Source organism: Bacillus rossius, chromosome 10 (assembly GCF_032445375.1).
Source record: "Bacillus rossius redtenbacheri isolate Brsri chromosome 10, Brsri_v3, whole genome shotgun sequence".
NCBI lineage: Eukaryota > Metazoa > Arthropoda > Insecta > Phasmatodea > Bacillidae > Bacillus > Bacillus rossius.
Window position 1 is genome coordinate 32,357,055 of NC_086337.1, and position 16,811 is coordinate 32,373,865.

A 16,811-nucleotide genomic window follows, 5' to 3' on the forward strand; every position below is an offset into this window, starting at 1 on the left:
GGTTGGATGTATCAAAAACTTATTGAGACAAAAGATTTTGGTATTATTCCTACATGTTATAATATGTTCAAACGGATATGATATTTTCCATATTATGGGAGTTACAGCGATTTACCTGTTTTTCAAAAAAAAACCTCCATTTCTACCCCTTTGGTCGAATATTGCCCATTAAGGAACACTAGTGAGATTTTCCACTAATATATTTTATGTATCAGTTTAGAAGTGATTTGAGAAAAATTGCAACAGTTATCGTATCCACAAAATTTATATGTATAAACTTTTGAGTTGACGATGGTTTTGGGGGTCTATGGACAGTGAAATGAAAAACTATCTAAGAATTTTCTGAAATTCGCACCATGGTAATGGCTGCAATACGTAGTATTTCTTTGAAATCTATCTAAAATGGCCACTCATAAACCTTGGCTGCTGGAGGTTCTATTTACGACTGTTTTACCTTAATAATTGGCTCACCTTCAACTCTCCGCACATTGGCCCTTGAGGGGGCTCTGTTCAGTGACCCAGTAGCTCTCCCGGTCCACCAACCAGCACTCGTTGAGAAACCTAAGCCTTACCCCTACAACCAAATTTCATGTTTGCAGGCGGAGTGTTATTGTGATCTATTTGTTTCATTTATATACTGGTGCATACATTTCTTACATTAGAATTGTTATTTGTATGATATTTTGAAAAAATTGTTTTAAATTTAATATTCCACTAGGCTGGAAATACAGCTTCCCCATTGGCGAGGAGGAAAGAAAGGACGGGTTAGTCACCCTGGCGCGTGGCTGGACCTAGACGTTGCGAGCAGCCCAACAGGATATCCCTTTACGATGGATGCCTCTTTAGAAGTGCTCAGTTCGCCCAAGCTGCAGTGCATAGCTTGAATGACCAAATATTTAACATTAAATCTTAAATTAAAACATGATGAATTCACTGATACCTTAAATACATTTGTTATAACAAATAAAAGGCAGGAAAGAAACAAAGGTACTGAAAATCTGATAGTGAAATAAGAGCTTCAGCACTCATTGGTATTTGTAGTCGGAATCATTCACAATATTTTAATTGTTTGGCTGAACAATTTTTTCCTTACTAATGTGTGCAGTAAGCAAAATATACCAAAGAAAAATAAACTACAATGCTGTTAAGACTAAAGGATGTTTCAAGGTTTATTCTGTTGCTGTACGGTGCAGTAAGGTAGTCCGGAGAAGCTACTGCAAAATTTTATCTGTGACATTTTCTTGTAAATAGAACTGAAACCATTGTTTATGAGGAAAATAATTAAATAGCAAAACAGTTTACACAGGAAGTTTCAGGAGGTGAGGAACCAAATTTCATGAATGTTGGTGAAGTACCTGAAATTCCTATCAGTTGTAAGAAAGTGTCCGTTAACCTAAATCTTTGGATGCTTCAGCTTTTGTTTAGTAAACTACATCACAATAAATTTAAAAGTGCCTGCCCATTTGTGTAGCAATCGGGTCTTCCGTTACAGGGGCCAAAATAGCCTGGATTTATTCTTGACTGGGTCGAGGATTATCGCTTGTGGGATGTAAGATGTTTTTTTTTTCCTGCATTCAGGATTGGGTGTTGTGTTATCCTTCACTTCCACATGACAGAAGGCAGTAGCGAACCTCAGCAGACTCACTGTGCTGCAACCTGACGTACGTCACGCCAATCCACTGTACGGCAGAAGACGCATCCAGTATCAACATTGTAATTTTAAATTTACGATGCCAACAATAAGACGATGGAAATAACTTTTATCATTATACATATTTATAGTAAAAATAGCCCTTCAGTGGTTAAAATTTCATAATACATAATTTAACAATTTGTCTATTAATATGTTACAGTAGCTACACCTTCTGCCGCTAAGTTATTTTCCCCACCCTTACTGGTGTCGATGAGATACAGCTGTCTGGTAGTGGTCTCTGGTATGTGCGCCTCCCACCATTGCACTGCGACAAGGGGTCACCATCGAGCATAAAGTGTGTGTGTCTTCGTCATCCCATCAATCGTCTTCATGCATGACAGTATTCTGATGTGAAGGCTGCCGACAGACGAGAGTGTGCGGTGTGTGACTCTTGCCGTTCCTCCGCCAGCAACGGTGACGGTTTCGGAGGAGCGGACCGTCGTGCTGCGAGTCCCGGAGCAGAAGCAGGACAGCGAGCTCCTGAACGCTGTCCCCTGGAGGGATCCCACCTACTCCAGGTGAACGCCCCTCTCTCGTCCATCCCTTCCCTCTACTCACAGACAGTTCAAAATCACATCATCCAGAGTAAAAATAACATTTATGTACGTAGCACTAAATACCAACACATTCGAATTATCTCATTCCTGTTGGTTTGCAGTGAAAGAAGTGTACTTATTAATTTCCTAATTTGTGTTGTTTATATTCGTCTTATTAAATGCTGCAACTTAAAAATGGCAGCTATTAATTTTCAAATTTTACAACTAAAAATTATTATATTTTTAGTTTGGGAAATTAATTTGCAAGTAACTTTTATGTAAAATAAATTGTATATTAAATGTATTTTGCCACATTGAGTGACCTAAAAAGAATATTTGTACAATATAATTAATGCCAATACTATAATAAAACTGTAGAACCGTTGTGTCTGTACATTGAAAATATTTGGCAAAAACGTTGTGTGGGTGATGTAGGGAGTATAACAAAATACAATAATAAGACTATTTTTTTCAAAACCTTTGTCTGTTTCATTGTTCTAATATTCAAAACTAATAATGGAGTTTCCACAGGTAACTTGAGCGTAGCATCTAAGGAAAACAGATATTATCTTAGGTAGATAATATTTTTAATGACAATTTTTTATACGAGATTAATGGGAAATCAACATTTTAGCAGAGAATTATTTTCATTTTTACTGGTTCCATATAAACATTCTGTATCTAAATGTTACTCAAAGTTTCGTCCCATTCCTTTTTACTAACAAGTATCTATATCAGCACTTCAACTACGTGTTTTTACTTCAGTGCTATTGACAGCAGAGCCATAAAATAATTTATAATTGCCTGCTGCAAAAGTGAAGTGTGGTAATGCATACAAGTCGCGATTTGGAATTTTATTTTTTTAAGTTATTGGCGACTAAATAATATCAGTGTTAGGGAATTTTTTTTTCCCCTAACCTGGAAACGTTAGGGAATTTTTCATCAATGATTTGCTAGCCTTCAGCCAGTACACTTGGTATTGTTTTTATTAATGCTGTATATACCTGTCATACTTTCGTTACACTTCCTGAATTCTCAAGATAAGATACTGGTGCTATTGTGCTCAGTTAACTGCATTTACAATGTTAGGTCTGAGTAGCAGTAATATAGCTGTTTAATACTTAAAATAATTTTTGATTGTGGTTTCAGGTTATGCGGTTCTGACAGTATAGAAGGTAAGCAAGTGTACCTTTTTTTTTTCTTTTTTTTTTTTTTTTTTCTTTAGTGAAGACATTCTATTTGGAAGTGTTTTATCACTACTGTTTGGCACTAATAATACTTTTTTGGGATATTTTATTATGTTTTTTGTGTTAGGTGATGAAACTCCAGCTGATGACTATCACCTTCCAGCAATTAATGATGAAGAGACAACCCCTAGCCCCTGGGTACCAACAACGTAAGTAATGGTCAATTATTATTACTCTACATACTTGAACTGACTAAAAATTCTTCTGCCTACGAGTGATGCTTCAGTCAAAAGTTGATTCATGAAGCATTGATGTGGCTTGGGAACTACATTCTGATTTCTAAACCTTTTAGCTTTTAATTTGGTCCAAGATTGCAGTTTTTTTTTTTTTTTTTAAAGGAGGGTTAAGGAAGCGATACTGATTTGAGATTGCATTTCTTAAGTTTACCAAGGATTCATTAGTGTTTTTTTTTGTTAAGTAAGGTTTTTTTAATAAATATTTATCTTATTCATGTAAAAAAAAAAAATACATTCAGTAATAGCGTTTCATGATTTCCCTCCCGGAAGAGGTTCATGTTGGTGACTTAGTTTTAGCTAATCAGCAGTTGAGAGATAATTTTGAAAAATACTGGCTTAGCAGCAGTTTGTACAAACTACCTATATAGTGTGAATATACTGTTTGAAAGTCACCGTCGAAATATCCCAACTGGAATCCAGTGCGGGTTGTATTACTTCGCAGTGACCAGCGACCAAGACACAGTCGGGAGGGTGAAAGTGCTGCGGCGCCCGAAGCAGACCCTAGCGCCGCGGTGGACCAGGAGGTGCCGTCGGTCCAGCCCGCCACGAGCGAGGACGACCGCCCTGAGGCCCTGGGGGCCTCCTCCGCGAGCCTGGACCGCCCGTTTGCGCTGTTCGGGAGGTGTGGTGACCTGGACGAGCCGGCCAGGAAGCGCACCCGCCCGGACGACGCCCAGTCCTGCGGCGACACCTCCCGGGTCCCCGTGCCCCCGCCCCTGCCCCTCGACCAGAACAGCTGCAGCAGCCTGTGCGAGGACCTCACTGTCCTGGGCTCGCAGCCCAGCAGACTCCCGTCGGCCTCCAGCGACTCCAACCTCCGGCGGGGGGTGTAGCCGCGCTGGGCCGTCCTTCCCGGTGTTTCTTTAGGTTCAGTAGCTGATTAGAGACACTCTAGTGCCATTAGGTTTCAGTGTTCTGTGTCACTTGGCGGGGAATAAGCTGGTGAATGAGAGAGGTGGTTTCGACTCGTTTACCATCAAGGATGTTTTCAGAATAAAACTCATCCATTTGCCATTTTGATGTTTGAGTTGCATCCTTTCTGTGGAGTGAAAATGTCACTTCCAAAGTACCCTCTCTCATTTACAGGTTGGACAATATTCTCGGAACATTGTTTGGTTTTGTTAGTTTAGCTATTGGTTTTTGTTTTGCGTTTACCTTTAGAGCTCAATGTCTTTTAAAGTATAAATCTTTATATCTACTTAAAGTTATCTATATTAATTTATAATCAAAGAATTTTTTATGAAGTACTTGTTCACCAACCAGACAACAAATCATAAATGTGCTAAAAATTCAATACCATAAAAACCTTTTAAAATCGTTCCCCTTAAAGTGTTAAACAAAAAATATTGGTACTTGCCTGTAAATCATGAGACTGCAACAAATTAATCCATATTATATATAATTGGTTATCTATTTCAATCATGTTAGCTAGTTTCAGCTTGCAAGTAATTTCCAATATCTAGATATTATTTATCTTTAGTTTAGATTATTTAGACTTAATTATTTTCTGTTTAAATTTAATATCTGTACACTACGTGACCAGTTAACTTTTCAGGCATGAAGTAATCCCAAGGTGGGAGTCGCTAAACAGTTTGTTTACCTTTGCAGACTGATGATGAAAGTCTGTCAAGTTCCTTTTCTCTCTTGCTGGCACAGAAACAAGCTCAAGTTTGGAGTCCATGCATTCACATGCGAAACAGTACTTTGTCACTTTGATATTGTCTACATACTAGTCCCACGTTCCATAACCAGAATTGTACCCAAATTTTTTTTTTATAAAACTGCATTGATAGTGCGGAGTAACATGGTGTACGTCTATCTATAGGATTAATACGCCTCCTTAATTTTCTTAAAAAGTCCTCAATTGTATTTTAAATGCGTAAGGCCCTTTAAATGACTATAGATCAAGATCTACTCCTTCATAAATTTTATATTCTAGATGCATAAATACACATAATACTGTGTGGAATTTTTATTATTTTGTTTTGGACTCTGGCAGTAAGCAATGTTCCACACATGCACTCCTGTGTGTTTACAATGCTGTTAGCTCCTAAAACAGTCTCTTTGAGCAATTTGCGCAATGGGAAAGATTTATTTAATATTTTGGGTTTATGCAATTGTTAGTTTGCACCGTATGTCATAGAGAAAACCCGAAGAACAAAGATAGATGAATACACAAACACACAGAAAACAAACCAAAATCACCTGATGACAAATGTTACATGTATAGAAAGCACAGAGAATTCTGTGGAAGGAATTAGAACAATATTACAACACAGGCGAACATTGCTCTAACAACGATGAGACATTTGCAACAAAAACAGTAAATACAAACATCAACCTTGGACAAAAAGTGACAAACAGGAACCCAAAGATGATACTAATCAGATAATCTGGACAATGTACAGTCAATTAAAGATGCAAAGCCAATGATGAAATTAAACAGGTATTCTGACACCACAACGTCAACAGCACAAACACAGTACCAAGTCTCAGTTCCAGAAAATCACAATTTAACAAGCCCAATTCCTCCCACAGAATTATCTATGTTGTCTATACATAAACAGTTTATGTCAGTTGAATTTGGCTTGTTTTATATGCAATTGTGAATCCATCCATGTTTGCTCATTATTTGGGTTTTCTTTATGACTTACAGTGCAAAATAACAATGGCGTGTGTCCAAAATGATGATTTAAATCCTAAAATGCATTTATTTTGTCAGTGGTGAAGCAGAGGATTTTTGTAAGTTTAATTTCCTGATAATGATAAATGTACTCATTAACCATTAGTAAAATAGGAGTGTACTTTTTTTTTTATAATCCAACCAACAGTTCAAACCATTTCACAGTTTTTTTATAGTACCTAGCCTAAGTAACCAATAAAGTATTTTAGTTATATGTAATAAAATACTTTGAATAGAATAATCACAGTAATTAGAACTAAAAAAAAAACACCATTTTTAATTTTTGAATTAGGATTCTAGACTATTACTAAAAAAAACTTCTATGAAAGTTATATATTGCACTTTACAAGTTTGTTATTTATATTTTCTTAATACACATTTCTTCCGTTTCTTTGTACATTACTACAAGGTAGTTTGGAGTTTTTACTAAGTTACATTCCATAGCAGTATGAGTGCAGGTTGCAGCTGCCATTTCGTGATTTACTCCATTGCCATTTTTTTTTTGTGTAAGCAGAATTACTAGAAAATTTTTAGTAATAAAAAATAGGGTAAGTTATAGCATAAGTTTGGTTTAGATATGTATTAAACAGTGAACAGGGTGTCTACCAACCGTGAAAACAATGAAATCCAGGGGAATGGCTGGGATTTAACATGATTGGGAATTAACCGGGGAAAAAAATTGGAAATTTTAATATAATTCCGGCAACATTTAATGCTTTTCTCTTCATGCTGGCAAGATTTCTAGCATCTTAATTTTGTTTGTCACTCCACGCCACCAGGCCAACAGAAAATTCATTGTGCACAACCGCATGTATGCAATAATCGGGAAGAAGAGAGAGAAGAAGCGGCAGGTCTGCATGCGAAAAGCTCCATTAACTGTCTTACAAAAAATCAGGAAAACTAAAATTAATTGCCCTAGAAAACCTGGAATTTTGCAACTCTATTTTGGTAGACACCCTGTTAAAGCTCTACAAGAAACTATTATTGTAGATTGTGCATTGTGTAGCATGTCAGTTGATTCTAATTTAAGATTTTTGTTTTTTACACATCTTAACACTTTTCTTGTAGATTGTTTATCATGATAGTTAATTCTAAAGTAGGCCTGAGCGAATATTCAAATTTTTGAATGTCAAAACAAATAGTTGATTATTTGATTCGATTTTGAATAAAAAAAAAAAAGTCGTTTACGAAGACAGGTGTGTGGGATCTCGAAAGACTGGAAAAATTTTGGGTCACAGGAGATTTTCCTGTCGGGCGGGGACAGAATTCCCATAGGATATTCGTAATGTTTTAAGGTTATTCATGTGGAATTTATTGCTACATATAGCCATGTAAATTTTGAGAAGACTAATATAATAAAGCCGGATTTAAAACAGTAATTCGGAACCATTACTTACAATCACATTATCAGCTAAAGTATATTATGGAGAAGTGTGTCCAGAAGGGGAAGGTTGTAAAAAATATGTTAGAACTGACAGCATACTGATAAAGATAAATACATGTCCATAAAAAGTTGACAGTTTTCAGATCAGAGGGTAGAAACATGGCATGCCAGCTCTGTGATTAGTTTAGTTCAGAATGGGGTGACGAATAGAAAAAAATCTCTTGTGGAAAAGATGTGGTCGTATACTATGTTCCTAAACTTCAGTTAAAACAAGCCAAAAAAATGTAATCCATAAATGTTGATATATGTAAATTTATTTTCACTTAGTTTTAAATTTTTTTAGGCCTATGTCATAATTAACTATAGATTAAAACTACTCACAGTACATTCTTTTTAAACCCACCCTCTTCACACATACTGCAATTGCCTTACATATTCGCTTTGCACTGTTTCTTAAATTTTTTTGCAGATCCTATTTTGATTATTATGAAAAATAATTATTTATATTTTCCTTTCAAAATTTACATATTTCAACAAAATTTTACCAATAGCAATTGTAGTTGACTTAACCTAACCAACCTTTCACTTTAGTATTATTTATCTAATTTTCCAGAAGCCACTACACTACACACGTACTTTTTCTTTGAATATGTATTCATTTTGAAAAAAAAATTTTTAGTGGGATTCCAATTCTTACTATTGAAATTCTATAGTTGTATTCGAGAATAATTTGATATTTGTATTCGTATTCAAACTGAAAAACTGATATTCGCAAAGGCCTATTCTAAGTGTTGAAAAATTTGTTTCTACATCTTAAAGGAAGCTAAGTATAATTAATTGTGAGCAGTAATATATAATGATCAGTGGAATGTAATTTAAGGTTGATAATGACTAGATGGTACACATTAGAATCTTGAAATTGTATGATCACCACACACCACTTGAAAACATGTTCCTTTGTCTCTATCAGAATAAAATTATATTTGTGTTGGTGTAACAATGTGTAAGACAGTTAAAATGATTAATTTAAATTGGCAATTAACTAAGCAATTTTATAGCCTGTTGGATTTTTGTTACAATATTTTATTAAAATTTATTTGAAGTATTATAATGGATATTGAGTTTATTTTGACATGTATTTATTTAATAAATGTGTATTTTGTTCCTTGCTCTTAGAGCTTTTATTTATAGTTTTATTTGAAAATTTAATGAAAAAAGAAATTGTGGTCCACAACACCTAATGAAAAATGTTCTTGATAAAATTGTTGAAAAACTTTGCTTTAAAATGTTGAAAGTTTCACTAAATCAAAAGCAATTACAGATATTACTTTTAATTAATTGTATTCCATCTTCGAACATGAAGGCAGAAACTAGTTATGTACATAGACTGCCATCAAACACTAGCATTAGATACAAGATGACATGGTTTTATTATTAGCTCAAATTCATTTTTAAAATTAGAGATTTCTGTGTTATTGGTTCTATTTGTTTTATTCATACTACATGCTGTTTATTTATGAAGATAGTATGACAGTTAAAATTGTTAATTCTATTTTGACTAAAAATTTCATTTTTGTTTTCTAATGATAAACTCAGTTTTTAAAATAAATAATCAGTTATATTAATTTCTAGGGCAAAATTGCTCTGCAGACATTTAAATACTGTATTCAAAAGAATTTGTAGGTAATTTATATGTTATATCAATCTAAGAACATTGTTAAGTTTCACAACTCCCTTGGTCCAAATATTGTTTTAAAAATTTGTAATAAAAATGGCATTCATATAATTTTGGATGTCAGTTAATTTAGGTAAATTTTAATTGAGTTTTGTTTAAATTCTATTTTCTTTCATGATTTAGTTTGATATTACATGATGTATTGATGCACATTTCGGTGTTCAGTTTTATCACTATTCACCAAAAAAGTTGGTCCCTACCTATGACTTGTACACAACAGCCACCATACTGATTTCTGCATTTGAACAAGCTAATAATATATATATATATAGATTTTTTTTGAGGATTTAGCACTGTAGCAAAAATTATGAATGACATTTGTTGCTTAGTCAATCAAGGAAAACTCAAACATATTAGGATTAGGTTATGACAACCAGTTTTATACGTAAGTTTTCATGAATTATATGTGTGGAGGTTGGCTGGCATTCATTACAGTTTCTCCTCATGCCTGAAAAATTAGATACAAATATACAAAAGTTAAAATTGTAATGGTTTTGGTTTTGGAATTACTTTAATTAGAATTTGCACTCTCCTAACCCCAGTAATAGTTTGTCATTGATATCTTTCTTGCCCCCCCCCCCCCCCCCCCCTTTATTTTTAAAGAATTGTTTGATAGAATGAACTAAATGTGTTTCATGTATTGGATTTTATAAAATATGAAATTGTAAGTATTGACAGCTTAAGGTTGTTAAAGATTTTATACTTTTAATAAACTGACATAATTTTTTTTAATAAATTATTTCTTTTCCCACCACAAATGTAACATCGACCAGGGCTTTGCCCCTTTTAGCCTGGACAGACTCCGCTCCTTTGCGGTCCCATGGCATCCCTAACCACTCCTTCCTGGCATTTGCACTGCCGACATGTAGCACAATTATAAATTACATACAGTGAAACCCCTTATTTACGTTACCGTTATTTACGTTTTCCCGTTATTTACACTATATTCTTCAGGTCCCGTTTGGTTCCCATTTAATCCAATACAATACTTTCACGCGAATTACGTCTTAAAAATCGAATCCATCCCGCTATTTACGTCACGTAACAACCATAGTAGGCCTAAAAACATTGTGAAAAACGTAACTTTTATAGTCGGCAGTGAACATTTTAAACCGCAAAATAAACATATTTTATAACATGAAAAGTTGCTTTTATTTCTAAACACATAATAATTTAAGCCTAGGCGTGTAAAAGTCCAAGTAATTATAGCAGGAGACAATCTAAAATGCAATCGGGAAAAACGTAAACTCACGAATGTATAAACGTTCTGATACTATATTTATGTCACAACTTAGCCGAAATACTGGTACGAGACATAACTTCACTAGATAAAATGAGCGGAGTCTTGGTAAATGTTTTAAACGTATTTTATAATTTCGGAAATAATGTACAGTTGACGCATATTTTTTTAACTAACCATTTATTTCTGAGGATCGTAAATAATTAATTTTTGGTATCAAGACATCAAGATGAACGTAAACTTGAACATGTCACGGCAGCGAGAAAACTGGTGCGTATACCAATAAACTGGTACACGGGAGGTAAAGCTTATATTTTTTTCCGCTAAGCTCGCATCTATTGGCTGGCTGCTGATGGAACGTCACGAGTCTGGGCGGAGCGTTGAGTGAGTTATACTGCGCATGCGCAGCTCAGAGAACAGACGCCGCGCCGTAACAACAGCTGATCGAGTACAATGACCTTTCTTGGCGCACGGCGCGCTATTACGGTAAATTTCCAATTTGCGGCCCTTTTTTAAAGTTTTTTTACTGTGGTGCAATGCGTATGTGTAATGTAGCCCGTATTTGTTATGAACGCTGCAGGATGCGATTGTATTTTAATCAACTTTAACGTATTTCTTACTTTTCCCTTTATTTACACTTTCCCGCTTTTTTACGTTGTCCTCATGAAAAGTGCAAATAAGGGGTTTTGCTGTAATTATAAATTAAATTGTAAACCTTTATTTTTTATCCTAAGCATTGTGTTACATGGCAGATCAGCTGGGAAGGTTTTGTTTAATGAATCTTGTATTTAATTTTGCATAAAATAACGATGGCACCAAACTGTCCTGAGGCATACACTTAGTCTGGCCAAAGCTAGACTTTGTTTGATTATTAATTTTTAAATAACTATATTTTAATCATTCTAGCATCTTGGCACGCAATCATAAAAAAGTAATGGTAGTTTGGTTCGGCATGAGAGACACCATGTGGCCCATGCGGAGCATTCACTCGCAGTGGCGTAGCCAGGATTTGTGTATGGGGGGTGTTAAGAAGCATGCCCCCCCCCCCCCCCCCCCCCGTATTATAACGGGGGTCCTCCCCCGGGAAAATTTGGATTTTAAGGTGTAAAATAGTGCTATTTTAGCAGTTTTCGGTACTTCAATTTAAATATTGTAATGGTAAAAATTTTATTAATTTTGATATGAAATTTGTTTGAGGATGAATAAGAAATTAATTAAAGATTTGGTGCTTGGGGGGGGTGGGGGGGTTTGAACCCTTAAAACCGCCCCCTGGCTACGCCCCTGTTCACTCGCCCCAATCCATCGTCATGACATGCCGAGAGCGACACACCAGCACCCCGGGGACCTCACCGCTGGTATTCACTGATATTTTCCATTCTTTTTTTTAAGTCTTCAAATATTTTTACGCTTCTCCTCGGGACTACTCTTGGCCGGCAGGTTGCTTATTATTATTATTATTGCTCTCCGCGAGTATTTAATCACCCTTACGTTATTCTTGTGTAGCCACGTGTATGTACCACACCACAACCTTAACCGATTCGTGCCTCTGGCTTTTTAACTGTTTGAAGGTCAATGTGTACGGGAGCATGTAACTTCTTAATAAACCTAGACGTGATTTAATGGCATTCCTCTTTTTTTGCCCATGTGTATAACATCTACTGCATGGTGGCGTGCCCGACGCTGAAAGCAGGACAGGTCTAGGCAATTGGCGTGCAAAATTTAGAGGGTCTGAATCTCGCTCCCACACGGGCAATTTCACGCCCCGAGAGGAGTCTCTGTTGGGTCTGTGTGCACTTCATACGGTGACGCATATACAGTAGTTCTTGTATCAAGGTAAATCAAGCCCTCTAGCCCAGACCTCAAATGCAATGACGTTCTAAGGATGTGCAAAGACTCAAACAAAGTTAAATTAAAGAACAAAAACCTTTAACTTTTGTGGGAGAATACAAAGTTTTGGAATTTCTGATATCATTAAAGAATTAGCCACAGTCAAGCTTGCTATACCCACAAAGCACATTTTTCCTCATTGGCCACACCATTCTCCAATCAGGGCTGATCTCGGGGACCAATCACAGCCCCTATAGGCATGCAGAAACGTCTGGCACACCAACACTTACAAGGGCATGGCCTCACCAGTAGCCAAATAGCTTTGTAGGTGTAGCAAGCTTGACTGTGGCTAATTATTTAATGATGAGGATAAGTACTTTTAGATTTGTGGAATAGACCCCATGTGGTGTGAAAAATAGGAAAACTTGTTATACAAAACTTAATAAAACTATATCATGTAAGAAAGAGAACATTTATTATTTTTACAACCAGACATTAGCACTTGTCACTTAAGTACAAATCTGATCTTGATGTACGTTTAATATTTGTTACAGAAAAATCTCAGAAGAAAAGAAACGCTAAGCAGACTAAGACATTTTACATATGAAGAATTAAACTTGAATGAAAATGTTTACTCTATCGTTAGATAGCTACAAAATCACAAGCAAACAAAGCAACCTCTCAGATGGTTGTACAAAACATTACATTCCTTGGTAACAATACGCCATCATCTAGAATTCACGCTACTGTCACAACACATCTTGCTACAAAGTTTACACCAACCATAAACCTATTCAATATATATAATATATAAAAAAGTTCAACAACAATTGCCTTCATTCAAAACAGAGCAAAACAAAAATACACATAACACAAGATAGCAAAATCTATTAGTCTGAATCAACTTTGATGCAACCGTTATGAAGGGATGTCTGAATACTATTCGTTGTCAAAAATTTGTACAAAGCTTACACAAAGTTCCTCCACAATTTTCTTTCAATACCTAAAAAACCAAACTGAAAAATCCTTAGCACTCAAATTCACCCAATTAGTTTCCTAACAATATGAGCCAATTAGTAAGTGATGCATGTTGATGTTCCAAAGTGAACTCTAACATTATTCAAACGCATGCATCATATCTTCACTTCAATGTCCTCATCACAGTGCACCAAAAACTTTATTCCACACAATAACGTTATCTATTACCACTTTCACTATTTGTACTACAGTGCACATCATGTCAGCATATACAATCTCAACAAGAATATACATTTCTCAAATATAGGTTGACAAATATATGGGGGGAAAAAACCTCCAACCACTTTTCTTACACCAAAAGAAAACTACTACCATTTTTTATAAATTAGTTACTCTTTAAGTGACTGGGGGTTAAATTAATCTAAGGTCAATAAAATAAAGGTTTCTGAATGCACTAGCTTTCAGAACCATCTAGTGCAAATCAGCATAAAGTACAAGGAGAAACATTTAGTTTCAACTAGATATATACGTTATATAATAACTAGAGAATAGAGATGTGTCACATTGAAATTACCCAGAATTTATACCAGTCAGACTAAAAACATTATCATAAGCACTTATATGCGAGTTGTGATTCAAAATATTTTTTAACATGCTTCAAAGCACAGAGTTGCTATGATCTTCATGGCTCTACAAATTTTGAAGTAATTAAGATCTTCAGCAAAAACAATTTTCAGAAACTGCTTTATAAAAATTAACACACACTTGTAATTAACATGAGCATCTTAGAAAGTAAACAAAAAAATCAAATTACTAACTGCATAATTAATAAAACTTCTATAAGAAATGTTAGTTGGGAACATAAAAATTACAACCACCTTAAATTTAGCAGGTTGGCAAGAGATAAAAAAAAAATTGTTTTAGTACTTAAAAAAGGTTTTCATATAATATCTGAGACCAATTTACATTCTCAAAATATACACATTATTCCAGAGAACTAAACTTTCAACATTGAGAACGCTCATAATGTTTTCCTGCTTACAGTGAAGGATTTTAATTAATACAATGTAACGTGTGTGGTCAAAAGTCTACTATTTTCAACTTAATATAGGTGGTATATAATATGTTTATAAACAGTAATATATTTTAATGAGTGTTCTTTCCAGTGAAATCTCTCTTAACTGTGAAATCTACATACTTCACACTGAAGCAACGAAGCAACACAAAGAAATCATATCAGCATTTGTTATGGACATGGTAGCAAGTTGAACCTAGACATAAAAGTTCTGAGTTTTGATCATGATAAGTTGAGCTAAGTTAATTTACTTAATATTCAGGTTGACATCATGATGCCATTTAGAAAATAATGTGCACTGAAACTAGCTACAGGTGTATTTTTTAAGTTTTCATTAAAATAAAGTAAAAAGCATGACTGGACTGCATGATGTATGATACCATAGTACACAAAATATTTTCAGAACTTTCTTTTGACATACTAGTTTTACTATCAGGAATGACAATAAATAGCAAGAGCCATAGATTGTAATAGTTCAATGCACAATTTAAAACATCTTTATAAAAAAAAATGCCTGTATCTAAAAACCAAAAATTTGTTAAAATAACTTACTTAACTGGTTCGTAAACTTACAAGTAGCCGACATGAATCAGGTTTGAAATGCATATTGTTAATATATTAAGAAGTACAGTTTACATTGAGCAGTCTCACAAATAAACACTATGGACTATGCAAAGCTTAAGAGCTACTGGTACATTGCACTGCTGTATTCTGAGGAAACAATAGCTCCCAAAACAATGTAACCATGAAAATAATAGAATGATACCAAGAAAATAAAGTGTGTTATATACACTACAGAAAATGCAATGCTCATGAATTCTTTCATAGGCATAATCTTGCATTTTATTTAGTTATAAACAATACCACCAAACACAAGCATTAAAAGTTTTTATGAAAATTTGTAGTATTACATTAAGAAAATATGTACACTTACTTACTGTAGTTACTTATTTTACCTAATCATCAATAACTAAGCTACTGTTTTATATCTTTCAAAACAAATCACGGTTTTGTAAGTCATTCATAGTTGCTACTCTCCTGGTTAAACCTGCTTTATTCCACAACTTAAATGAATTTTCTTAACAAAAATCATAGGAAATTTTTTTTATTTACATAATAAAAAAGACTAGAAAGTGTGCTTTATAGAAACAAATGACAGTTAAAAAGTAATTACTTCACATTTTTGTTTAAAATATGTAAATGAGATTTTTCGCAAGTTACCTTACTTTAGGCTTGATCTTGATTGTCTTGAAAAGTTTTAACTTCTATGTTAGTCCAAGATATTTTAATCCCTACTAATATTATAAATGTGAATGTAAGTTTGTTTGTTACGCTTTCACGCGAAAACTACTTAACCGATCATCATGAAACTTTGTACACATTTTCTTGGAGGTATTAGAAGTAACATAGGATACTTTTTATTGAAAAAAATATATATTTTTTTTTTCCGAAGGGCAAAAAAATTTATATTTGTATGTATGATCGTCTGACTGCGAGTTTAAGTAATTTGAATGGCATTTAACGCCATCTGATGTTTCAATAAGTAAATTAAAGAATTCGCTAATTTAATAATATAATACCGGCGGTCAATTTACTATTCAATTTTATTTTTCTGTCACCGCCAAGCAATACATAACTTTTTAAATTTTTGAGGTTAGGTGCCTATTTACTTCAGTGATTGTTGTTTGGACATTTATGCTGAAAGTTATATTTCACTTTCAAGAGAATTTTGTAATTTAGTGAAAATGATGTGGATCTAATCACTCAAGTTTCCCGGACTTGCAGCAAAATTTGAATAGTGATCGTGGTTGTACGCAAGAGCAATATTGGAGCCAAAAAATTTATATTGTTAATAAAATCTACACTTATATTTTAAAAGAGGTGCAAGGGGAAATGGAGTATTTGTCAATAGATACAATCATGGATACAGAACAAAGCACTTCATATCCTTTGGAGTTTTTAAATTCACTTGAACTTTCGGGTGTACCTCACATAAACTTCAAATGAAACTAAATGTAGGCCTATAAGTTACGCTTATACGAAATCTAGATGCTCCTCGACTATGTAATGAAACGAGGCTTCGTATCACACAATTGGGGCAGAATATTAATTAATTTATTTTTTATTCTACATTAATACTTTGAACTTTTTAAATTTTTTTTTTGTAATAGTGAAAC

General features: G+C 34.4%; 1 protein-coding gene across 3 annotated transcripts in view; it reads left to right on the forward strand.

Moving 5' to 3' along the window:
- LOC134535921 (uncharacterized) overlaps positions 1–10,250 on the forward strand; it is an 82,106-nt gene extending 71,856 nt beyond the window's left edge. For all 3 annotated transcript variants that reach the window (XM_063375301.1, XM_063375302.1, XM_063375303.1), the window contains 4 exons: positions 2,103–2,211; positions 3,379–3,404; positions 3,544–3,625; positions 4,155–10,250. In XM_063375301.1, the coding sequence (XP_063231371.1) occupies positions 2,103–2,211; positions 3,379–3,404; positions 3,544–3,625; positions 4,155–4,545 (608 nt within the window). In that variant the 3' untranslated portion in view covers positions 4,546–10,250. The remainder of the gene's footprint in view (positions 1–2,102; positions 2,212–3,378; positions 3,405–3,543; positions 3,626–4,154) is intronic.
- Positions 10,251–16,811: the final 6,561 nt, after the last annotated feature.